The sequence below is a fragment of the Euprymna scolopes genome, chromosome 1 (assembly GCF_053919585.1).
Source record: "Euprymna scolopes isolate OS-2025 chromosome 1, ASM5391958v1, whole genome shotgun sequence".
NCBI classification, from domain to species: Eukaryota; Metazoa; Mollusca; class Cephalopoda; order Sepiida; family Sepiolidae; genus Euprymna; species Euprymna scolopes.
Window position 1 is genome coordinate 9368501 of NC_136482.1, and position 27384 is coordinate 9395884.

At 35.5% G+C, this 27384-nt stretch overlaps 1 protein-coding gene across 1 annotated transcript in view; it reads left to right on the plus strand.

Moving 5' to 3' along the window:
* Positions 1-27384, plus strand: part of LOC145279886 (tetratricopeptide repeat protein 29-like) — a 55044-nt gene that overhangs the window by 8649 nt on the left and 19011 nt on the right. Inside the window, exons 3-7 of the mRNA XM_080131361.1 lie at positions 3267-3475; positions 8360-8545; positions 11871-12083; positions 20201-20286; positions 21845-21936. Of these exons, the coding sequence (XP_079987487.1) occupies positions 3267-3475; positions 8360-8545; positions 11871-12083; positions 20201-20286; positions 21845-21936 (786 nt within the window). The remainder of the gene's footprint in view (positions 1-3266; positions 3476-8359; positions 8546-11870; positions 12084-20200; positions 20287-21844; positions 21937-27384) is intronic.

Genomic DNA, 27384 nt, shown 5'->3' on the forward strand with positions numbered 1-27384 from the left:
TAAATTGTACTTATTTTACTAAATTTTATTTAAATTTGTACTTATTTATTTTGTACCTGTATTTTATGAAATATCAGGAATTAATGTGAAAATTGATGCTTTGAAGACGGCTACTTAGTCTGTTTTTGTACTTTTTATATTCATATTTATATAAATAAAAATGCATGAAAGCAATGGCATGAGTCTAGCCATTTTCTGGTGTTAGTTTATTATTAAGCATATAGTTACCTATCATTACAATTTAAAACTCCAAAAAAAATGTCAAGCTGGCTTAGGGTGGGCCCTGTGTGGGTTTTCATGCAAAAAATATTTTTTTATTTCTAACTTAATGAAGGTTTTTGTCAGAAAAAAAGGTTTATTTTTGTCAGTAATTGTCAGGAGTGATGGACATACGGGTTTGTATTACTGTACACATAGATTCGAAAAAGTTGTCAAAAAACAAATATAGAACAAATAAATGTTATCAAAGGCAAGATAAGTTACTTTTCTACCTAACTGGATATATTTTTTGTGTTTTTATTCAGTGTAACATGTTTATTCAGCTCGAAAAACATGCAGTGTTTACCGATGTATTAGAAAATTCAAAATGGCGCCCAACCGTCTCTTTAACACGGTAAGTTTGGGAAAAGATGTTATAAATAATAAACTAGACAAAATACTATTAAAAAACAACCGAATATATGTCAACTTATGTCACGGTAACATATATTGAGCGAATTTCTAACAGCATTTTGTCTAGTTTATTATTTATAATACCTTTTCCCAAACTTACCCTCTCCGAGAGAGAGTCGGCCGCCATTTTGAATTATAAGATCACGCTTGAAATTTGTACATATGCTAGAAAAAAGTCAATGGAGTTTTCATACAAACGGAAGTCATCCATTATTTTAACATATATATGCATTTCAAGCATAATACTAAACAAATTTTAATTCAAAATCGTTCCTCATTTACTATTATTTAAACAAAAACAAAACAAGATTTATTGCTAGTACACATTTAATTGCACTATGTTTTATCCTATCCTAGTTGGCAAACATTGAAAATTCTATCTTTTAGAAGAAAGAGATTTACTGCATGCATGGCATTCTAAAGAATGGGTTTTACCAAGGTTATTTGTTAAGTTTAGAAAGAATCTCCAAATCAGATGAGAAGCCACTTGGCTTTGTAGTCATTTTGAAACGAATTTAATATGGCCAATAGTAGCATTGTTAAAAACACCAAGGGAAATAACTCTAAATTCATGATATGTCACATTTAATCAAATTTTCCAAAGTTGGTAGTTTTTATTTATTTTTTTTTAATTCAGTTTTCACCCCAAACAAGGCACAGTGCCACTTTGAAGTAGGGGGGCTACTATCGGGGACATAAGTTGCAGGAATATTATGAAGGGAGATAAGTGGTAAGATGTCTGTTCACATTACATTTGAACTTCTGCATGTTAGTACAGTTGGGAAAGCAGAATCCTGGAAGTGAGTTCCAAAGTCTAGCAGTTCTGGGGAAGAACTATTGGAGTAGAAGGCTTTCTTACACCTAAGGATCTCTACTGTGTAGAGGTGGGATTTAGCTGCTTGTCAGGTTTGTCAAGGGTGTTCACGTCGGTACAAATGCTTGTAGTTCATCAGAGCATTCACCATTAAAATACTTGTAGAACAGGCAGAGGGATGCAACATTCGTCGATGGGACAGAGGCTGAAGCCTAGATGACAGTTCAGGACCTATCAGGTTGGCGACTCTCTTTTGAACCCTGTCCAGGAGTGACAGACAGATAGTAGATGCACCGGACCAAATGTGAAAACAATACTCCATACATGAGTGAATGGTGGCCTTATAGAGGTACAGGATACTTTCAGTCATAAGTAGTTTTTAGCACGGTAGAGAAAGCCCACTTTCTTCGCAGCAGCCTTGGCAATGCTCTCAATGTATCTATTCCAGTTCATGTTCCCTGTAAACATTAAGCCGAGGAGTTTAAAGGAAGTACTTTCAGGTTATGTGTTCTTGGCCATTGCTATTGGTGGTAGAGAAGGTTTCTTGTAATCATTGAAGGAAACAAGCTTAGTCTTGGCAGCATTGAATGTGACCTTCCATTTTTGTCCCCAGTCCACTACAGATTGGAGGTCATCCTCTAGTGTTTCTGCCATTTCCTTAGATATGTGTTCATTTGTTTTCCCCTCGTGCCTGTTATAGAGTGTGGTTTCATCAACAAATATACCCATCTCACAGACAATTTTATCAGGGATGTCATCTCCCTTGATCTATTATTGAATATACTTTATTTCAAAATGACTACATTTTATTGACTGGTTTCCATATATGATTCAACTTGTTGTAACTAACATTTTAATAGTATTTAAAAATAATTTTATTAAAAATATATTGTTTGGAAAGTGTTTTGTTTCCAATATATCAGCTGTTGAAAAAAAAATTTATCAACATTCCTTATTGTAAACATCTAACATGTACAATGTGATTTCTACATTTCTACATATGACATAAGCAAACACTATCCCTGTGATAGGATCTTTCAACAATTACAAAGAACCTTTCCGACCAACATAAGATGAGAGTCCATCACTCAAACTCCTCAGCCTAACATTCACAGGCAACATGAATTGGAACAAATACATAGAAGACATTGCCGAGGCTGCTGCAAAGAAGGTAGTCTCCCTCTACCATACTAGAAAAATATTCACGTCTGACAGTATCTCTACAAAGCCATCATTCACCCACATAGGGAATATTGTTGCTCTACTAACATGCAGAAATTTAAATGTAAAGTGAACAGACATCTTGCTGCTCTACTCCCTATATATATATATATATATATATATATATATATATATATATATATATATATATATATATATTTTTTATATATATATATATATATATATATATATATATTATCGTAATCACTAATAATTATCCTGTAGACATGGTTCCTAATTAACGGAAGCTTCTTACATCTCAGTGGCAATTTGCCTTGTTTGGATTGAATTTATAAAAAAAAAAGATCACAAATAAAATAAGCCTGGGTCTGGTTTTGCCATAACAAACCATGGCCTTTTTTATGATTGGTATAAATCAAAGACCAAGCAGTGGAAGAAATGGATAAGAAAGGAAATTAGACTAGCAATTGAGTGCTATTACAAAAGTAATCCCCACACAAAGAGGTTCGTTTACACATATAGAACATAATAACAAAGTTATCGATTTTTCCAAATTCCATGTATGGTGTAACTTTTTCTTTGCTATTTCCTGTTGCAGCTTTGGGAAATCCTTCAAGCATAGTCTGTGTACAGAATTGCTCTCAGCTGGTTTTCATCTCTCCTTTGACGAGATCTTCAACCTCATCCAAGAGCAAAAACAACACATTTCTCAGAATGGAAAGAAGGTGAAATTGTTGGAAGAAGAAAAAGGGAAGTTAAATATTATCAAAAAACAATTAATGGAAGCAGAGTCTGCAGTTATCGCAGGTAAAGTAATGGAATTCATATAAAAACAAAAACAAATTACAATCTTAAATTATTTACTTTAAAAATATAAAATAAATAATATTTGACTATTTATTGGAATTTATAGGAAACGAAATAAAAAAAAAATCTGTATATCCGTTGTGATGATTGTAGAGTGACTAATGAATAATCAGCCATGATTATCATGTACCTTCTGTGAAGAAACAATATAAGCTAAAACATTAGCTTATATTCTTTCAGGCAACGCCAGGAAACAGGTCCTGCAAGGATATATATATATATATATATATATATATATATATATATATATAAACTATTAATAAAAATGGCAATTCATTCAACATGACATGTAAAATGTTTCTTTAAATATATTTACTGTATTCATCTAACTTTTGAGTGGATTATGAAATTCAAAGCTTACACAAGGTGCAACATAAGAAAAAATTCAAGGGATTAATAAATATTCATAACGGTTTAAAATTGTGAGATTTATAAATAGATTATCTTTTATCTAGAAACATCCAATTGGATTGTAATGAAAAAGTCCAAGACTGAGGAAGCTGAAAGAACTTTATTTTACTGAGAACTAAGCAGGGAATGAATCGCTGCGAATCTGCAGTTTATTTAAAATGGAAAGAAAACTCAAGGGAAGTTACTCACTTCTGGAGAGTATAAGCGGAAGAGTTCTCTTTTTTTTCTTTCAGCACATTTTCCGCCGCTCAGTGAAATTTGAGGCCGTATGATTTCTGGGGACGTAAGGCTACATGGAATCTCAGGAGGGGGGAGGGTCTCTGTTTAAGCTGGAAAAAAGAGAAAAGAAACAGAAGTTCAAAGCTAATAGTTTTCAGTTAGATATGGAGGGCTTTGACGAATTCTAGTAGAGCGTCACAGATTCAACACCTCGTTGTCCTCTGATGATCTCTGTTGATCATCTGAGTGGGGAGGGGTAGGAGCTGAATTTTCTAGGATCTAGTTTTGGGCGTGCTTGGCGAAGAATCTGAATTGTTGCATTGCCAAGGTGTATTCTGTAGGTGTTGGTTCTCCAGCATTGGATCTAGTTCTGCCTCCAAACTATTTGTCCTATCACCCAATGGAGATAAGTGGTGTAGATACACTGTCGTCTCTCGTCCATTATTGAAATAAACATGAGCATAGTTAGGCTTGACTTCAAGTAGGTCTACAGTCTCGACTAAGGGCTCAAATTTGCTTCCGCATACATGTCGCTTTAAAAGGACAAGCTTAGCATTTGTAAGCCAGGTGGGCATGGAATCTCCAGTGGCCAATTTCCTTTGGAAATTGAAGAGACGTTTGTGGGGAGTACAATTAGTGGAGGTGGAAAACAATGAGTGAATGCTGTGAAGGGCTACATCTAGTACTCTTTCCCAACTTGTAATGTAAAGGTTTCTCGATCGCAGACTCACCGTTAGCCAAATGATACTGTTATATCTTTCCACTTGTCTGTTACCTTGAGGATTAAAGGCAGTCGTCCGGCTAGTAGCAATATCTCAAGAAAGCAAGAATTTCTTTAGTTCATCCAACATGAAAGCGATTCCATGATCAGAATGTACAAAAGAAGGATTTCCAAATATGGAGAATAAATTAGGTGTTTCCGAACTGTTGCAGCTGAAACATTGACACAAGGGAAAATGAAAAGAAAGCATGAGTATTCATCAATGACTGTCAGTATGCATCGGTTGCAAGAATTTGAAGGTAATGGTCCTTTGAAGTCCACACTTAGTCTTTCAAAAGACTGACTTGCTTTTACGAGAATCTAACCCAAACTTCTTAACTTTATTAGGGTGGATGAAATTTTCAGAGCTCCCAGTATCGACGAGTATCCTCGTAGGCTCACCTTTGATTTTTCCTCATAAGGACGAATGAGATAGACTTTCTGACGATAATTCATAACAGCTGCTGTTGGGAATCTGCAGACACGTGCAAAATGCCCCTTCTTTTTGCAGTTTTTACATATTGAATTTCTGGCAGGGCACCTTGCCCGATCATGTCTTGGGTTTCCACAAAAGAAGCATTTCTGTCCTGGGAGTTCTGCTGCTGTGGGTTGCTCCTCACACTCAAATCGGCCGTCCTCTTCCTCGGAGTTCGACTGAGTGTATGTTGACAATTGTTTGGGGACTGACTCCAACATGAGAGCTCGGTCATATGCAGTATGCGTCGAGTCTCTTATTCTCTAGAAGTCTCTGTCTGATGTGGGATGATGAAATTTCATTTATAAATGCATCCCACGCTTTCGTTTGTTTATTGGTAATGAATAGACGATAAATGGCTGCAGAAGATGTTGTTCTTGGGTTGAACAAAAACCTCCTCGAGGGTGTTCATGGCTGTCTGGTAGTCATTAATATTGGAAATGTGTTTAAATATTGCCGGAGACACCAGATTAATTAATAAATTTAGTTTTAACTTGTCGGTTACTTGTTAATTGCTAACCACCTCAAGGAATATAGTGAATAACCTCTTCCAGTGTCTCCACATGTCGACAGCGTCTGTTTTTGTAGGATCCAAATCCAGCTGTTCGAGTTTTAAGTATTTCTCCATTCTCGGTAAATAAATTGTAATGAAAAAGTCCAAGACTGAGGAAGCTTGAAAGAAGCTGTATTTTACTGAGAACTAAGCAGGGAATGAGCCGCTGCGAATCTGCAGTTTATTTAAAAGAAAGAAAGAAAAAGGAAAGAAAACTCAAGGGAAGTTACTCACTTCCAGAGAGTATAAGTGAAAGTTAAAGCATTCTTTTTTTTCTTTTAGTACATGGACAAATCAAGATATTTTGCACCTGGAGCAAAATCATATAAGAGTTTGCTTTGGTTGAAATTGTGATTGTATGGGGGTCGCTCCGAAAGTAATGCATCTCATTTTTTAATAAAAAAAGTTGAAGAGCTACGAAGACAGGAGTGGTATTATTAAAATTAGTGACTTTTTGTGCTTCAGAATTTATTTTTCTACATATTTTCTACCATTTGCAATGCACTTTTGCCAGCAATAGATTGATGGCTGTCTATAGGCGTCTGGGGCGTGTTTTGGCACTCATGTCTCTATTGTCACTTTGAAATCAAAGAACCCATCTCCTAACTGTGTTGACATCAACTGAATCGGCCTAAAAAATGTTTGACAGGTGCCAGTTAATGTTGATCGGTCAATTTTTTCTACATGTAAGCTTCTGAAGCATGTCAATGACAAGGGTTCTTAGAGTCTCACATCATCTATATCTGCAAGAGAGAGATGAAACTTTCAGGTCAGGAATGCATAAGCTCAGTCATTATAACGATGCAGTTTGCAATTCCCTCTGATCCATTCAGGTCGAATAAGAAAATAGGAGGTATTACTTTTGGAACATTCCTTGTATGTGGAGTCTAGAAGTGTAAGCCATTTTGAGTTTCAGAACAGTTTCAGATGGTTCGCTGTTACACACAAGTCCTGGGAGGTGACTTGTTTGTAGTAGACAGTTCCACAGAACAAAATATTCTTACCGTGTTGAAACCCGGGAAAGAACATGTGAAATTGCTCCAGAAAAGGTTTAATATTTATGAAGCAATTCTGGTTTCTGATTGGTTGGTAGCAGAACGTGAATTTATTTGATTCGTCAGTTCTTAGCAGCATCGTTTATAAATAGAATCGTCCGACTGTGTGGGATCATACCCCATTACAACTCCAAAATATTGCAACATCCTCCCTATTTTTTATAATGGGGAAGTCCCTTGTGTTTGTTCTGCTTAAAAATAAATATATATTTTTATATTCACTTAGACATAAGAAAAATTAGAAATCATTTGGATCTTAGAATTTTAGCATTTAAAAAGACGCCATTTTTAATTGTGTTCAAATGTCAAAAAGGAAAATTACAAAGAGTTTTATATATTTTTTATTAAAATATTGCAACATGGAGAATAAACGTAACATTAGTTGTAGGCCGACTAAAGTCATGCATAAAATGATGATTAAAATATGATTAATCATTACACTTTACTAAAAATATTACTAAAAATATTACTAAAATATTACTAAATATATTACTAAAAATGATTAAAAAGTGATGATCCTTCACCGCTCAAATAAGGAATCAGTCTTTATTGATACACCTGAAGAATCTCATCAACATTTTGAAGTAAAACCATAGTTTAATGGCCTGAAAATAATGCGATAAAAAAATGAGTACAAGCAATAAATATTGTTTCATCTTGTTTTTGTTAAATATTAGTAAATGACGAACCATTTTAACTTAAAAATCAATTTAGTATTACGTTTGTAATCTAAAGAACACAAATGAAATATATATATAAATGCTGAAAGAATTGCTAGAAAAAAGTCAATGGAGTTTTCATATAAACGGAAGTTATCAATTATTTTAAGATATATATGCATTTCAAGCATGACACTATTTATCGCTTGTACAATTTTTTGATCACATTATGTTCAGGCCTCTAAACTACAGTTTTACTCTATCCTGGTTGCCAAACATTCTTCTGGTGTCCAATATATTTTAGAAGAAAGGAATTTATTGCCTGTATGACATGGGTCGTCTCAGTTTTATTTACAGAGGATGGAAAGTATTTGATGTTCAGTTAAGATTATTCAGCACTGATTATAAGATGATTAAAAATGATTATAAGATGAAACGCCTCTCATATATAAAAATATCACTTCATTTTTGTACTTCATCTCAACACTGGTTGAGTTCCACTTTTTGCATTTCTGTAACCCATATATATATATATATATATATATATATATATATATATATATATATATATATATATATATCATATGATGCTTCAAGCAAATTACACCACTCAATTATTTTTTGTCTTTGCTTTTTAACAAAAGAAAAGCCAGAAGACATTTTTATTAATATTATTTTTGTTTTCTTGGCAGAGAATTATCGCCGTGCATATGAAGCGCGTTTGGTGTTAGCAAATTATTTCAACACTGAGGAGGACAAGTGGCTGTCAGATCATTTTCGTGCAACATGTTTAGAAGTCAGTTGCTTGGTTGATACGGACGAAGGAAAAACTTATGCTGAAGCGTACTGCAACATGGCGTTGGCCCTTAAAGATCGTGGTATGTCTCTTTGTCAACATTTTACACTGAAGAGTGGATACAAGTGATGAATTTTGCTTTGATAATGTATTATCATTCAAAGATTAAAGTAAGTAAAATAAACACACACACACACACGCGCACATATAAAAATAAAGTTTGGAGTCTCTGAACCATTTGTGGACATGATCAAAGCCCTGCGTGATGGGATGTCAGCTAAAATGATCCACCGAAGCAACCTGTCAGGGCCCTTCTCGATCATTTGTGGGCTTAAATAAGGCTGTGTGCTGGCACCGACACTGTTCTCCCTCTATCTTGCAGCCATGATATTCAAAATCCCCCCAAACAACTCCGGGATAGATATTAAGTTCAGGTTTGATCGAGGAATTTGTAAACTGGCCAGATTAAAATCAAGATGAATAATCAACACCATCAAAGTGACGGAACTGCAATACGCAGATGGCAACGATACTGTGGCCCAATACTCAGATGAACTTCAGCAGTCTGTAATCGTGCTTTGACCTAACAGTTAACAAGACCAAGACCGAAATAGTGGCTCAACCACCGCCAGGGGAAGTTGTGCCAGATTTCAACATCACCATGGATGGCACCACCATAGAATGCGTCGAGCACTTCCCATACCTGGGCAACAGTCTTTCCACTCAAGCTAACTGCTCGAAAGAAATCAAAAACTGACTACAGGCAGGCCACACCGCTTTTGGAAGATTGTCCACCAGGGTCTTCAAGAACAAGGATTTAACCATCCAGACAACGATGATGGTCTACAACACCATAGTTGTCTCCATCCTATTAGATGCATGCGAGACCTGGACCATCTAGAGTAAAGACCTTAAAAAACTTGAACAGTTCCACCAGAAAAAAATTGTGGACCATCATGTGGGTTAAGTGGGATGATTATATGTCCAACATAATTGTCCTTGAGAGAGCCAACATCACCAGCATCGAGGTCTTGATCATGAAACACTGACTGAGATGATCTGGCCACGTGACTCACATAAAAGACACTAAACTGCTGAAACAAGTGCTCTTCAATCAACTAAATGCAGGAAATCGACCCCGAGGCTGCCCGCTACTTAGATTCAGCTGGACAAATCTCTAGGTGAAGCCAATATAAATCCAAGCACCTTTGAAGCCTCACCGAACAACAAACATGAATGGAAGAACAGAGTCAAAGTGGGTATAAGCCAATTCGAAGAAAATAGAAGAGTCAATCTAGTAACTAAACGGCAACAAAGGGCCCTTAGAGCCAACCCCCTCCCCAAATACAATGGGACTCACCATCCCGATAATGACTAAAATTCTTACGACTCATAAAATTTTCTCTTCTGCTTCTTTTTTGTATTGGACTTGGGAACGATGATATTTAGACATGAATGCATGCTGCCACCGACGACAATAAGAATAAAAGAGTATTGTTACATTCCAACATCCAAATATTTATTTTTCATGTAGCATATTAAAATTTTGGTACATTGTTTACAGATATGTTTCATTATGCAGAAATAAATGGTTATTATTATGTCAATAGCAACTCTTTTTGTGCATATACACATATATGTATATAAATGACAAAAGTCTATATTCTAAATTTCAAGATGTTGACCATCTTACCGTTTATTTCTTTAAGTATGTTGAAATGTTCAATTCTTGACAACACCTGTTTCATAGCGTAGAATCATTTGTGTAACTATTATGTCAATTTTGGAATTTATTCGGCCCTACACTCATCAGAAGAAAAGGAACTCATCAACTTTAAAAGAAAATAAAGGAATATGGGCATGATTACAAAATCCGATAATCAGAAGAGAAGTTGCAATTGTTTTTCTTTTTATCACACCATCTTTGAATTTGAATTTTTAGAGTCACCAATGTTAAATCCACATATTAATAAATTGTATTCATATTGATATCAATTAACATAAACATATCTTATTTAATATTTTATTAATTTATTATGCATAATTAGTTTATATTTATTTACTTAGTTAATATGCCCGCTAATATATATATATATATATATATATATATAAGAGAAAGAAAATTAAAACTGTAAGTTGAACAAAATTTATTGTTTGACTGAATACTCCAAAGAATCATTTACAAAGTCCTTATTCCGCGGAGTTTCAAAGAATGCTATTCTTATTATTCTTCTCATCATAGGACATAAAGAAATCAGCAAATTATCAAATTAAGTTCAACTTACAGTTTTAAATTTCTTTCTCTTATAATAAGCTGTACTCTCTATTGCGTATTGAGCATTTTTAAATTCGGTTGGGATTGCATTTGCTGTATATAAATACTGTTATTTTTATTAGTTTGAAGTTTACTATTGTGTATATCAGGTAAACACTACATCCCTTTGTTTTCATTAATATACATAGACTCATACAATATCAATAAGCTTTGCCTTTCTTCCTCAACACTGATAACATTCCATTGCTTGCATTGTGATAGCCTTCTAACACTTACCTTTATGCATAGCTTACACATTAATATATATATGTATATATACACACTAATAGGTCACAATTAATTATCAAGGTCAGAAGCCACTTGTGGATAAGATTTATCATCAGTTGAAAATGATTACTGGAATGGACAAAATTTGATAACTTACATGTAGGAATATGTTCATGAGATGAAGAAAGCTGGTGCTTGAATCATCAAATTCTTTTCGCCTCTACCACTGACCAAAGACACGGTGGAGGGAGTTGGGTAAATATTTTTGGATTTGGCTTTAGAATTTTAGAGAAAAATTTTGTTAACCAGGTCTTATAGGTTTCTAAGTTTGCAATGGCTTATTATTTTCACATAGGTGTGTTACCATTTCAGCGTTTGAAAAAGTTTTCATTGATTGAAAATATTTTGAATTAACATGTTCCTGCAAAAACTATTTTGGGGAATGAGAAGGGAAGCGAATTCCAAAAAAGTGGAGAAAGAAAGAATGTAGTAATTAAAACCATTTGCTTTTTAGCATTTGTTGGAATCACTTTGCTATTTCACTACAAACTCCTCTCACTCACTCCATGATATTAGTAATCCAATCAAAAACTGTTGATCGGCTTAAATATGAAAATCGATGGAATTAATTGAAAATTGAATTTTTGTTTTTAAGAACTCAGACCAGTATTTGCTCAAACTGATTGAGCAGTTTTAAGTTGGTACCTTTTGTTAACAACGCTATTATTACTAAAGAAACTTTATATATAAAGAAGTAAAAATGAAACCCCATCTCAGAAGTATTGTCAAATGCTATGTTGGGTTTTATATTAAAATCGTATCAAATTCATAACCACTTTTTAAAAAATTATTTTTTTCACTTCAGGTGAATATCTGATGGCAATGGAAAAGTTGGAATGGTTTTATGATTTAACTGCTGGTCGAGAATGGACAAATGATGAGGGAGTCAATCTCCATCAACAGGCCAGCAGCTATCTTTATCAAATCTACACATTTATGGCGATGAAAATGAAAGAGAGTAGCCAAGCAGGAAAGGCTCTTTTTTATTTACAAAAAGCGCATGAAAGAGCTTTCGAAGGTAAGTTCAAACTTGGAGGAAAAAAATGATTTTTATTATTTGTAAAAGATGAATATTTTATATCTGCATTTTTTATGTTTATGCAGTGAGCACATGTTTGGTTTTCTTTCCAAACAGATGGTCATCATTTTATGTGTTGTGTTATAATAAGAACACATATGAGTTTAGAATAAACAAAGAAATGGTTGGATTTACATACATTTGTATATAAATAAATACGAGGGGTGTGCAATAAGTAATGCCCCTGACCCACTTCCCATAGCAGTAGAGCAACGAAACTTGGCACAGCTATTAGTCTTTCTCTACATAGGAACCACCCAGAGTTATGCATTTCTCCCATCGTTTGATGCAGCTCTGGAGACCATTTTTGTAGAACACCCCAGGTTGGTCTACGACGTGACTTCAGAAATCAAGGCTGCATCATCTGGGAAACGTTTTCCTTTCAAAAACAACTTCATGGCTGGGAAGAGGTGAAACTCAGATGGTGAAAGGTCAGGAGAGTAGGGAGGATGGGAGGTATTTCATAACTACATGCTCGTGCTTCTGATCTGGCAACATGCAAGTTGTGGACCGGAGCGTTGTCCTGCAGGAGGAGGGTACCTTTGCTGATCTTGCCACGCCTCTTGATTTTGATAGCTTGTCTTAATTTCCTCAAAAGTGAAGCATAATAGGCTCCTGTAATTGTGGTACCCTTTGCCAGGAAATCTGTCATCACTACTCCGTCCTGGTCCCAGAAGACTGTGAGCATGACCTTGCCAGCAGAGGGGTGCACCCTTACCTTCTTTGGAGGTGGTGAATCCAAGTGCTTCCACTGCATTTACTGGGCTTTGGTCTCTGGATCATAGTGATGGACCCAGGTTTTATCCTGTGTAATCAGTCTTTTGAAAAACTTTGACTTATCTTCTTGGCACATCTCCAAATTCATCCTTGAGCACTCGACGCGTTCTCGCTTCTGGAATGGTGTGAGCAACCTGGGAATCCATCTGGTAGACACCATATGCATATGCAAATGGTCATGAATGATAGTTTCCACAGACCCTGTATTAATCTTGACATCTTGGGCTATTTGGCAAATAGTAATGTGCTGATCTTCCAAAATGGCAGCCTCAACTTGACGGACAGATGCCTCATCAATGGCAGAAGTGTGTGTGTGGGGGGGGGCGACCAGGTCTGGGAGCTGTTTCCACAGACTTCCGGCCATGTTTGAATTCATGATGCCAGCGTTTTACAAGGTCATATGATGGGGCATTATCACCATAAGTTTCTTTCATTTCATCAAAAGTCTCCTGTGGTGTGCGTCCTTTCAAATACAAAAACCGGATCACTGCTCGACATTCAACATGCTCCATTTCACACCTGACTCAGTTGAAACACCTGTGAAACAGAAACCACAATTAGTTCAGAGCTGTAATTTGCCACACAACCCATAGAGATATAAATAATTGCACATGCAAAATTTCAGCTATATCAGACGACTGGAAGTGGGTTAGGGGCATTATTTATTGCATGCCCTTCGTATATATACTTTCATCCAGTCACATAAAAGTTAGTGAATTAAAAACGTGCCTTTTTCTAGTCCTTGAATGAAACTGTTATAAGTGCTGAGGGGGAATGAGAAAGCAAATGGCAAGTCAGACAACCTCCAGTGGCTTAAATGAATTTGGAAATAAATCCTTTATCTATATAAATAAAACAGTAGATGTATGTATGTGTTTCTGTGTGAAAATATTTAACCGATAAACTCGTAAACTAATGGTCACATGACACATAAATTAACAGGAAATAGTAATCAAGGTTGGTTTATAATGAGTAAAATCTTTGCTTGGATGAATACCGCATACAGAAATATATCAGCAAGTTGAAATGCAAAAATGTTCATTTCAATTTTCCAACATATTTCTATTACTTTTGTGTATGCGCAGATTCATTCTTAGCTTGAAGTAGGTCTATTTTAAACCTTTCTTATTTATCTGCCGATAGCTCACACAGTAGGGAACATGGTTGGAGTAGCCAATGGCACACAAGTCATTTTTTTATATATTAGGTACAATGTAATATTCAATAAAGAATTGGCTCTGTAATAATAATTACGAAATCTGTATGATTTAAAATATATTTAAGTATATTTAAGTGCAAGGCTGATACCACACAAAATAATCATGAAGGATCAAAGATGAAAGAACTGAAAAAAGACAGCACTAACCAGACCTTCACTAGCTAAGTGTGAAGAGTACAGGGACCTTAGGGAGGTTTATTACTACCCGAATTCCAGTGAAGACTAATGTTCATGCTGGTGGGAAATCAATATTAAGTCGATGAGTTTGAATGTTGGACTCTTGGGAAGGGTGCAATCAGCCATGGCATTTGGTGGTTTGGAAGATTTCTAAGAATTGTTAAAAAAAAAAAAATTTGTTTTGGTAGTATAAAATGTAATCATTTTTTATTATCAATGTTATAAATTTTGTTACATTAAAAAAGTCGTCACAACTTTCTTTTTTAAATGTTTTCATTATTAGTTTTTTTTTTAATAAAATGTATTGTTTGATAAATAAAAAAATTCTTAGTTTTTTTTTTAATAAAATATATTGTTTAATAAATAAAAAAAAATTCTTGTTTTTTTTTGTTTTTTTAATAAAATATGTTGTTTAATAAATAAATAAAAATTCTTAGTTTTTTTTTTGTTTTTTTTTAATAAAATATGTTGTTTAATAAATAAATAAAAATTCTTAGTTTTTTGGTTTTTTTTTAAATAAAATATGTTTAATAAATAAAAAAAATTCTTAGTTTTTTGTTTTTTTTAATAAAATATGTTGTTTAATAAATAAAAAAAATTCTTATTTTTTGTTTTTTTTTAATAAAATGTGTTGTTTAATAAATAAAAGAAAATTCTTAGTTTTTTGTTTTTTTAATAAAATATGTTGTTTAATAAATAAAAAAATTCTTAGTTTTTTTTTTTTTTTTTTAATAAAATATGTTGTTTGATAAATAAAAAAAATTCTTAGTTTTTTTTGTTTTTTGTAAATAAAATATGTTGTTTAATAAATAAAAAAAATTCTTAGTTTTTTGGGTTTTTTAATAAAATATGTTGTTTAATAAATAAAAAAATTCTTAGTTTTTTTTAATAAAATATGTTGTTTAATAAATAAATAAAAATTCTTAGTTTTTGTTTTTTTTAATAAAATATGTTGTTTAATAAATAAATAAAAATTCTTAGTTTTTTTGTTGTTTTTTTAATAAAATGTGTTGTTTCATAAATAAAAAAAATTCTTAGTTTTTTGTTTTTTTTAATAAAATGTATTGTTTAATAAAAAAATTTTTTTTAATAAAATGTGTTGTTTAATAAAAATTGTAATTCTTCTGCAATTTGTTTTTCTTTTTTGTAGCATTAAAAATTACACTTTTACAAATCTTAACATTTTTAAAAAGTTAGTGGAAAAAGAAAAAGAATTAGTTGCATTGCAGTTTTCTTTAATAAGATTTTCTTTTTTTTGTAATGTTGTTGTTTTTTGAAAAAAATTAGTTGCATCTTTCTTTTCTTATAATTCTTTGAAATAACATTGATTTTAACATCCTAGTGGGTAATTGTTACGGCTTTACCATTTCGTGTGCTACAAAAAAAAATTTTCCAGTCTTTTTGTCTCTTCCTTGTACTGCTCTAACCAAGTATGCTGACCTATTCCACAAATCCCAAAACCTCAACATGAAATATCTCCAGAATAAAAACTCGATTAAACCTAGAACCCCCATCTTCCAACGTAGACCCCTACTACCAGGTCTCCTTCTCCAACATCAGGGGTCTACATTCCAACCTTCCAGAGGTTGAAACCCAATTACAGGAGACGAAACCGAACATATTATTTCTAAGTGAAACTGGAATAGGGCCGACCACTTCCCTAGATGAGTTCATAATTAACGGATACTCTAATTTAACAGCTAAATCTGACACCCAAGATCGCCATGGGCATGGAATATGTGCCTACATTAAGGATGGCTTCCCGTGTGGCAGGGATATCTCTAGAGAAGATCCTAATTTACCCTATATGTGCTTCAGGGTTGCACTTGCTAACACCACTGCATTTATATTTGCCCTCTATAGGCCCCACAACAGCGGAGTTACTATCTTTAAGAGCATATCTGAGAAAATAGACCACATACTGTCTTCACATCCCTCGGCTAACATCCACATCTGTGGTGACTTCAACGTCCATAATGTGGAATGGCTGACCCATTCAAATAAGACAGATGATGAGGGGAGGATTTGTCATGATTTTGCCATTGCTTATGACCTCACTCAGATTGTTCGCGAACCCACCCGTGTGCCCGATACACCCGGTCAATATGCAAGCCTCCTAGACCTTTTTCTCTCAACTTCCCCTGAGCTATGTTCATGTTCCGTTCATTCTCCTCTAGGATCCTCCGACCACTCTGTCGTATCAGTTAAGATAAAAACGAAATGTAAGAAGCCCCCAGATGTACCCCTCCACCATACTGTATACCAATACTCTATGGCTGACTGGGATAGCTTCCGTACATTCATATCTGATTTACCTCTGCACTCCATGTTTAAAAAGGAAGTGTCCTCTATAGTATCAGATCTGACCGAATGGTTAATTGTAGGCATAGACCAATTCATACCATCTAAAAAATTCCAACAAAAACCTAACAGCCAGCCATGGTTCTCCCCAGAATGTGCTGCTGCTATCGCGCACAGAAATCACTTTTTCCATAGCTACCAACGTAATAGATGCACTGAGACTAAAGCTGCTTTCGGGTCTGCCAGCAACCACTGTAAAAGAGTAATAAAAAATGCAAGAGAGCTATATGCCCAGTCTGTTAAATCCAAGGTAGCTGATCAGCGGCTTAGATCCCACCAGTTTTGGCAAATAACAAATAGGATCCTGAACAGAAGTGTGCGTTCTATCCCAACCATTATCAATGGACCAGAGGTCATCTCGTCAGCGTCAGACAAGGCCAAACTATTTGCAAAGAACTTTGCAGCTAATTCTACCCTATGCGACGAAGGCCATCAACTCCCCATATTTCCTCCTATAACACAGAACAAGCTAGGTAACATACAAATATCCGTGCATGAGGTCGCCAAGTTAATAAAGAACCTAGATTCCAGTAAAGCAACTGGCCCTGATGGCATCCCAATTATAGTGTTAAAAAACCTTCAACCAGAACTTGCTCCCATACTTACGAAACTATTTAAGCGCTGCCTTAAGGAGAAGTGCTTTCCGACTCCCTGAAAAACCTCATCAGTATGCCCTGTATTTAAGAATTCAGGTGATAAGTCATCTCCCTTTCAGTACAGACCTATAAGTCTCCTGTGTGTTATGAGTAAGTTGCTGGAATCCATATTAAATAGAGAAATAGTCAACCACCCCAGCAGGAATAACCTTCTTAGTGACACACAATATGGTTTCCGCTCTGCAAGATCTACCGCAGATGTGCTGACGGTTATATCCCACAGGATTAGTGAATCTCTTGACAAAGGCTTCCTTTCTAGGGCAATTGCTCTTGACATATCAAAGGCCTTCGATAAGGTATGGCATAAGCGTCTACTTCACAAGATTTCCAGCTACGGTATAACTGGAAATGTTTTCTCAATCATGAAATCATTTCTCTCCGATAGGCTCATAAGAGTAGTGGTAGATGGACAAAAATCGGAGGCCTGCAATATAAATGCTGGAGTCCCTCAGGGGTCAATCTTGGGCCCAACTCTCTTCCTGATCTACATCAATGACCTCCCTAAACACATACTTAAATCATTCGTTGACATCTATGCTGATGACAGGATCATCTACGGTAACACATCAAAGGCTGTAAATGACAAAGCTCTCTCTGATTCTCTCTCCTCTGATCTCGAGCGCGTGGTTCAGTGGGGAAAGATGTGGCTGGTTACCTTTAATGCATCCAAAACCAAACTCCTATCCTTACATCATCAACGCTCTGATCCCCATCTGGCATCAATTGTGATGGATGGCTCTCGTCTAGGTGAGGCCCCGTGTTTTGACAAGCTTCTGGGTTTGACCTTTACTCCTGATCTGAAATGGAACATATACATCAAGTCTGTTGCCAAGGTCGCTGGAAAGATGGTGGGATCCTTCTACCGCTCCAGAAGATATCTCACTACTGATGCAATTCTCTATCTATATAAAAGCCAAGTACGTCCAAGGATGGAATACTGCTGCCATATCTGGGCAGGAGCTGCTAAAAACAGCCTATCCTGCCTTGACAGAGTACAAAATAGACTTCGTGGCTTAGTGGGTGATGCCCTTTTCTCTACCCTGCAACCTCTCTCCCACAGAAGAGACGTTGCAAGCCTATCCTTGTTTTATCGTTACTTCCATGGCAGGTGCTCGTATGAACTCCAATCTCTGGTCCCCCCTCGCAAATCTTTCACGAAAAACACCCGTCTAGCTGAATCCACTGTAAAAAATTTCCCCCACTCAATATATGTGCCTAAATCAAAACGCGGATTCCATGAACAAAGCTTCTTTCTTAGAACTGCACGCCTGTGGAACTCTGTTCCGTCTGCCTGCTTCCCTCCGGACTACAACTTGGATGTCTTCAAGTCCAATGTTAACAAATTCCTAATGAACCGCCCCTTAATTAAACACTTCATCAAATCTCCACACTAACATAATGTTCTTGCAATAACCTTTATCCCTGAGTGGCTTCCGAGCCTTGATAAGTGGTGATCACTGTGTAAAAAAAAAAAAAAAAAAAATCCTAAATTATCATATGAAAAAATGACTTAGTAAAATGTAGTTATTTCCCTTAACAGAATAACGAATTCTCTAAGAGCGCCAAAAATTTCTTTCTATAAATAAATGCTTGTAGGATAGACAACATTCTGTCAGAATATTATTATTCTATTTATTCCCTCTCTAAGAGTTTAGGCACAAAGTCAAGTGCAGGTTTAATGAAAGTGCTTCTGTGGAAAAAACTGGATTTGGACTTGGTTCACCCAGGTTTTTAGTTCATGTCATTAAACACTTAGCCACTATCACCCGAAATACAATTTTTGATAGAGCAAATAAAATAAGAACTTGTAAATTATAAAAAGTAAAAAAATAATAGAAATTTAAATATTGATTTCGGAGCTTAGTCCAGGAGTGCATAGGGGTGTTCATTAATTTCTAGGAAATATTGAGTGTGCCTCTGGGGCATTAAAAACTATGAATATACCAAAATGTATTTTCAATAATATGATTTACTTACATCTTTCCCTTTTCCCCAAAAAACAAACATAATAAAATATAAAACATGAGATTGAATCAGAGTAGACACAAGATCAGGTTTGATGAAAGTGTTTTTGTGGAACGAGCTGGAGTTTTCAGTCCGTGTCGTTAGCCACTTAGCCATCATTACCTGAGATGCAATCTCCAATAGAACAAATAAAATTATGTGCTTATATAAATATCATTTGTTGTGTTCTTAATTAGTGCAAGAAGACTGCAAACCATTGCAGTAGAAATGAGGAAGAAATAAGAAAAAGGACAAGGTATGTTCTACAGCCTGAAATCTAAACTGTGTATTCTTTATTGACTGAAAACTGACAAATCGTTGCTTCGTCTTATTAACTTTTGTTTCTGAATTTTTGAGATGAGGATTGATAATTCATATGTTTTTGACTACTGTTCTCATCTTGAGAGTTATTTGTAACCTCTGACCTTCTTCAGGTGTATCTTGTTAAACTTTGGTAAAATTAAGTTGTAAGTTACACTCTTCTGGAGATTGAAGGTTCAATCCTCAGTGCGGGCTATATGCAAAATACAATTGTGAATTACTTAGGACTTTTACCCAGACATGACTGATGAGAAATTAAAGATTTCTGTAGATTAAATAAAAGGTTGTGTTTGAAATTTTGTGCTGATTCCCGAATTCGACAGAAAAGGTTCCTGAGTTCAACAAGATACACCTGAAGAAGGTCGGATGTTACATTGACCAAAACATTGTGAAAATAACATGCAGAATGAAAACACTAGTCCTAATATTCCAATAATAAGAATTATCAATCCTCATCTCAAAAGTCCAGAAACATAACATATCGTTGGCATGATCTAAATATCTACTTTTTCTATTTCTTATTCCTTCCTTTCTTTTCCCAGCTAAAGATGAACACGACATTGGTGAAGCCATCTACAAACTGGGCATTGCTTATCTTGATGCTAAGGACCCGGATGTTGCCATTGAGGTGAATAGTTTTAGAAAAAAGAATATTCTTATTACATTACTCCCCTGTGTTATTTCAATGCAATTTGGCTTCAAAGATAAAATGAATCAATTAAGTTTTTAAGAACCCTAGAAAATAAGCAAAACAAAAGGGATGCCTTTGTATCGACGCTGGTTGACTTTCAATGCGCGTACATTTAAAGTCGATCGGAAGGCGTCCGTTCTATTCTTAAGTAAAAAGTTTGACAAGCTTTCCTTTTCTTTTAGTAAGCAGAATCTCAATGAAAGCCAGTAATTATTAGGGATATTACAACAGAATATTCTTTTCATTGTTTCGACTCTCGAGTATATATCCAACACAGTTGGACACAGTTAATCAACCGAGAACCACATCACTCTATATAAAAACATATAAGATATCAACGGATACACACTCGAGAGTCAAAATGATGAAAAGAATATGATGTTGTCCTTTGAGGGAAAAACTATTAGAGTAAAAAACTTTCTGGAATTTAGGGACCTCAACATTGAAGCTGTGAGATTTTGTTGTTAAGTGGGTTTGTCAGGGATATGTATGTTGAGGGGGGTACAAGTGCATAGAGTTCATCAGAGCACATTCCATTAAAATATTAGTAAAACCGGCACAGAAATGTAACATTGTGATGATGGGACAGAGGTTGGAGCTTAGTTAACAAAGTGGGACTTATTAGATTGAAAACACTTTTTCGGACCTTATTCAAGAGGGAGAGACAAGTGGTAGATGCACTGATCCAGATGTGGCAACAATATTCCATGCATGGGCGAATGGTGGCCTTGTAGAGATACAGGATACTCTCAGGTGTGAGTAGTCTTCTAGCTCAATAGAGGGAACCCACTTTCTTTGCAGCAGCTTTCGCAATGTCCTCAGTGTATTTGTTGCAGTTTCTATTTGCCTGTAAATGTTAAGTTAAGGAGTTTGAAGGAAGAATTCTCAGGTAGGGTGTTAGTTGTCATGGATATCGGTGGTTTGAGCGGCATCTTGTATTTGTTAAAAGGAGAGCAACTTAGTTTTACTAGCATTAAATGTTATCATCCATTTGCAACCTATTCTACTATAGTCTGGCGAGTGCTCGACTGAGCTTCAATCTATGCCCCCCTCCCTGCAAAAAATTTTCTAACGATTCTGCCATTGTTTTAGATTTATGTACATCTGTTCTTTCCTCATGCATATTATAGAGCATTGTATTATCAGCAAATATACTCATCTCAAATACAATATTATCAGGAAGGTCGTTTATGAATATCAGAAATAACAGTCATCTTGAACATTATTCTCACAATATTTTAGTCGATTTAACCTGCAACCTTCTCTGGGTGAATCTTGTCAAACTCAGGAATCTTTCTGTCAAGTAGAAGATCTGCTAGAAGTATTTTTTTTACAAAAGACATAGATATTAGCGATATATCATTTTCTTTTCTGAACTACTCTAATTTCTTACTTTGCTGTTAATTTGAAAAAGTTTTGAGCCTTTAGTGAAGATATAAAATTGATAAATGATAAAAATTGTCTCAGCAATTTCTTCATCTTTTCATTTTTGCAGCATTTGAAAGATTTTATGGCCATTTCAAAGAACTTAAATAATGCCGATGGTATGGGAAGAGCTGCGAATGGTATTGCTTCGGCTTATGAAATGCAAGTACATCCTATTTGATTATGATTAATGTTTTGTTTCAGAATTTGTATAATTTGGACTATGGTTGTCATTTTGGATGTAATTCTCACAGTATTTTGGATGAACCTTGCAGCTTCATCTTGTCAAAGTCAGGAATTTTCATGTTGTAATTTTAAAGTGAATTTTTTTTTTAATATAAATTGTTTTCGTTCTGTCAACCTTGGTCTGTCTTCTTGTCTTCTAAGTAATGTCTTTTTCATATTCTTGGTTAGCGTCGTCTATAGTGAGGTTTTCTATTTCTATTCTATCATTATTTTCATGGCGAGTGCTCGACTGCGCTTCAATCTATGTCCCCCTCCCTGCAAAAAATTTTCAACAAATACTCGTCTATCTACAACAACTGTTAATAATTTCCCTCATCAATCCTTAAAATTAAACGAACATTTGATGAACAAAGTTTCTTTCCTAGAACTGTCTGTGTATGGAACATTGTATCATGAGGCTACTTCCCAGCTGATTATAACATGCGCATTTTCAAATCTAATATAAATAAGTTCTTGCATTGAAATAACACGGAAGCTGTCCTCTTAAATAATCAAACCGCACCCAAATTCCACCATTACTAATCATCATAGTGTTGTCTCATAATCTATATGACACTCATTAAACCTATCCTCAGGTGGCTCTTGGGCCTTGATAAGCGATGAACTCCTAGTGAAAAAAACTGCAGAAGACTGTCACTTAGTATTTATTACTTAGACTCATCACGCAACAGATAAAGTACTTTTTTTTTTAATCATGTTCACGATTAAACCCGGATCTCCAACTTCCAACGTAGACCCCCACTACCGTGTCTCCTTCTCCAACATCAGGGGTCTACGTTCTAACCTTCCAAAGGTTGAAACCCAATTACAGGAGATTAAACCAGACCTATTATTTCTAAGTGAAACTGGCATTGGACCGACTATTTCCCTAGATGAGTTCATAATTAAAGGATACTCTAACTTAACTTCCAAATCCGACCCCCAAGATTGCCATGGGCATGGAATATGTGCCTATATTAAAGATGGCTTTCCATATGGTAGGGACATCTACAGAGAAGATCCTAACTTACCCTATATGTGCTTCCAGGTTGCACTTACTCACACTACAGCATTTATATTTACTCTCTATCGCCCCCACAACAGTGGAGTTACTATCTTTAAAAGCATATCTGAGAAAATTGACCATGTTCTATCTGCTTATCCTTCAGCTAACATTCACATATGTGGAGACTTAACTGTTCACAATGTGGAATGGTTAACCCACTGAAACAAGACCGATCATGAGGGAAGGTTCTGTCATGATTTCTCCATTGCTTATGACATCACTCAGATTGTTCATGAACCCACCCGTGTGCCCGACACTGACGGCCAGTATGCAAGTCTCCTAGACCTTCTTCTCACAACTTGCCCTGAACAGTTTCCGTACTGTCTCCTCTTGGATCTTCCGACCACTCTGTTGTATCAATTAAGATAAAAATGAAATGTAATAAGTCCTCAGACGTACCTCTCCATCGTACAGTATATCGATACACTATGGCTGACTGGGATAGCTTCCGTACATTTATATCAGATCTACCTCTGCATTCCATGTTTAAAAAGGATGTGTCCTCTATAGTATCAGACCTGACTGAATAGTTAATTGTAAGTAAAGACTGTTTCATACCCTTGAAAAAGTTCCAGCAAAAACCTAACAGCCAGCCATGGTTCTCTCCAGAATGTGCTGCTGCCATTGCGCACAGAAATCACTTTTTCTATTGCTTCCAACGTAATAGATGTATTGAGACTAAAGCAACTTTCAGGACTGCCAGCAACCATTGCAAGAAAGTGATAAAGAACGCAAGAGAGTTGTATGCTCAGTCCGTCAAGTCCAAAGTAGCTGAGAAGCGGCTTAGCTCTGACCAGTTTTGGCAAATAGCAAACAGAATCCTGAACAGAAGCCTGAACAGAAGCGTGTGCTCTATCCCAACTCTCATAAATGGACCTGAGGTAATCTTGTAAGCATCAGACAAAGACAAACTCTTTGCCAAGAACTTTGCAGTTAATTCTACCCTATGCGACCAAGGCCGCCAACTCCTAATATTTCCTCCTGTATCAGAAAACACACTGTGTGATATACAAATATCTGTTCGTGATGTTGCTAAGCTAATCAAAAACCTTGATTCCAGTAAAGCAACCGGCCCTGACGGTATTCCAATTATAGTGCTCAAAAGACTTCAACCAGAACTAGTGCCCATACTTACAAAACTGTTTAAATGTTGTCTTAAGGAGAATTGCTTCCCATCACCCTGGAAAATCTCATCAGTATGCCCTGTATTTAAGAATTCAGGTGATCGCACCTCTCCCTCTCAGTACAGGCCAATAAGCCTCCTGTGCGTCACGAGTAAGTTGCTGGAATCCGTGTTAAATAGAGAAGTAATCAACCATCTCAGCAAAAATAACCTTCTTAGTGACACACAATATGGTTTCTGTTCTGCTAGATCTACAGCAGATGTACTTAGTTATATTTCATAGGATTAGCGAATCGCTCAACAGAGGCAACCTTACTAGGGCAATTGCTCTTGACATATCAAAGGCCTTTGATAGTGTATGGCATAAAAGTTTACTTCAAAAGATTTCTAACTATGGTATAGCTGTAAATGTCTTCTCAATTATTAAATCATTTCTCTCTGATAGGTTCATAAGAGTAGTGGTTGATGGGCAGAAGTCAGAAGCTCACAGTATTAATGCTGGTGTCCCTCAAGGTTCTATCTTGGGCCCAACTCTCTTCCTGATCTACATTAATGATCTTCCAAATCACATCCTTACATCATTTTTAGACATTTATGCTGATAACACTACTATCTATGGTAGCACATCTAAGACCGTAAATGACCAAGTTCTCTCCGATTCTCTCTCCTCTGATCTTGAGCATGTGGTACAATGGGGAAAGGAGTGGCTGGTTACTTTTAATGTATCTAAAACCAAACTTCTATCCTTACGCTCTGATCCCCATCTGGCATCAATTGAAATGAATGGCTCTCGTCTTGAGGAGGCCTCATGTTTTGACAAGCTTCTGGGCTTGACCTTTGCTCCTGATCTTAATTGGAACACGTAAATTAAATCTGTTGCCAAGTCCACTGGAAAAATGGTGAGATCCTTCTATCGATCCAGTAGATATCTCACTGCTGAAGCAATTCTCTATCTATATAAGAGCCAGGTACATCCAAGGATGGAGTACTGTTGCCACATTTGTGCAGGAGCTGCTAGAAAGGACTTATCCTACCTTGATAGAGTTCAAAATAGACTTCGTAGCCTTGTAGGAGATGTCCTTTTCTCTTCTCTATAACCTCTATCTCACAGAAGAGTTGTTGGGAGTTTGTCTCTGCTTTATCATTATTTTCATGGCAAGTGCTCAACTGAGCTTCAATCTATGGTCCCCCCTCGCCAAACTTTCACAAAAAACACTCGTCTAGCGTAAAACACTATCAATAATTTCCCCCACTCTTTATCTGTGCCTAAACCTAAACCTAGATTCCATGAAAAAAGCTTCTTTCTTAGAACTGCACGCCCATGGAACTGTCTTGCATTCTCCTGCTTTCCAGCTGACTACAATCTGATTGTCTTCAAGTCCAACGTAAACAAGTTCTTGATGAGTCGTTCCACTTAAGTTAACAAATTTACCAAATTTCCATTACTAACAATTACTATATTTTTCAATTGACTACTGTACACTCTTAACCCTTATCCTCGAGTGGTCTCTGGGCCTTGATAAGTGGTGATGCCTATGTAAAAAAGAAAAAAACAACTTCTCACAAGGCATATCATCACTTAGATGTAAGGGGCTAATATTCGGGACTATGCTTAGAAAAGATTAACAAAATGTTGGTTTACATTACATTTAAACTTCTGCATATCAGTACAGTCAGGGAAGCAGGCAGCAGGAAGTGAATTCTAAAATCTAGCTGTTCGAGGGAAGAAACTATTAAAGTAGAAAGCTTTTTGGAATTTAGGGACTTCAACAGTGAAGCGGTGTGATTTTGTTGCTAAAAGGGTTTGTCCAATATATGTACAAGTGCAACAAGTTCATCAGAGCACATTCCATTAAAATAATAGTAAAACAGACACAGTTTAGTTTTACTAGCATTAAATGTTACTATCCATTTATGGCCCCATTTCACTTCAGTCTGCAGGTCATTTTCTCACGATTCTGCCATTGCCTTGGATTTGTGTACATCCGTTCTTCCCTCATGCATGCTATAGAGCATTGTATCATCAGCAAATATACCCATCTCGGACAAAATATTATCAGGAATAATAGTGGTCCAAGAATGAACCCCTTAATGTTATGCTGCTTGGATGTACGTCCATCAATGACAACCTGGGTGGTCCTATTGTCTAAGAAGGATCTAATTATATTTAGTATACGTCCAGTTATACCGTGCAATTTAATTTTCATTAAAGCCGTTCATGCCAGACTTCATGAAATTATCAAAGTACTAAATAATAATCAGTTCTAAATGACAGTTTTCTAGAGGTTAAATGTTCAAACCTTACTACAGGTAATAACTAAAAATGACAAATTGATGCTCGACAAAATAACAAAAATCTACTCCCGTAGATTGAATAAAAGTATCAGTCAGAAATTCCAAAGTTCAATTAGAAGTTTCCAATTTTGATGAAAGGCATCTGAAGAAGGTGGAGGTTACATCAGCTGAAACATTGTGAAAATAACATCTCAGATGAGAATGGTAATGTGGAAAGTACAAATTAATATTTTGTCTTTTTATTTTTTCATCCAATTTCAGTTTATTTTTTCATATCTAAAAGAAGACAACTGTAAGATACATTGCTTTGTATCATCTTGAGTTTTTCTATGTAAGCAACAGCGACGGCCTAAGAAGAACAGGTTGTGAATTGTGAAACCCTTGCTACACTAAACTATTCATGGACAGCTATAAATCTTTCAGTACTAGTGTATTTTGCAAACCAGATTCTCACAAATTTTCGGTAGGGCTGAACCAGAAATTTATGCAAACTGACAGAATATGCAGAGTGCTTGCCAAGTTGATCAGTTAATCAGAAAGTGACAACAAAAGCGATCAGCCAATAAGAAGCCACATAATGAATAGATGACTTTTGATAAATTTTGGAAAAAAAAGAAATTTTTAGTTATTGATTTAAAATCATGAAGTAGCGCATGACAATGAATTTAATCATGCTAGATAAGCTACTACAGATGCTAGAGCAAGTCGTAGAGTATTGTCAAAAAAAAAAAAAAAAATAATTAATAGCATCTGAAATGAGGTGCAGGAAATTTACAAAACAATCTTCTATTCTTAAAAATTTTCTTAAATTATCTTGAAAAAAAAAAGAACTTTTCTTAAAAAACAATGTTGCTAATTATTACAAAAAACAAAAACAAACAAAAATTTAATTCTTAAAACT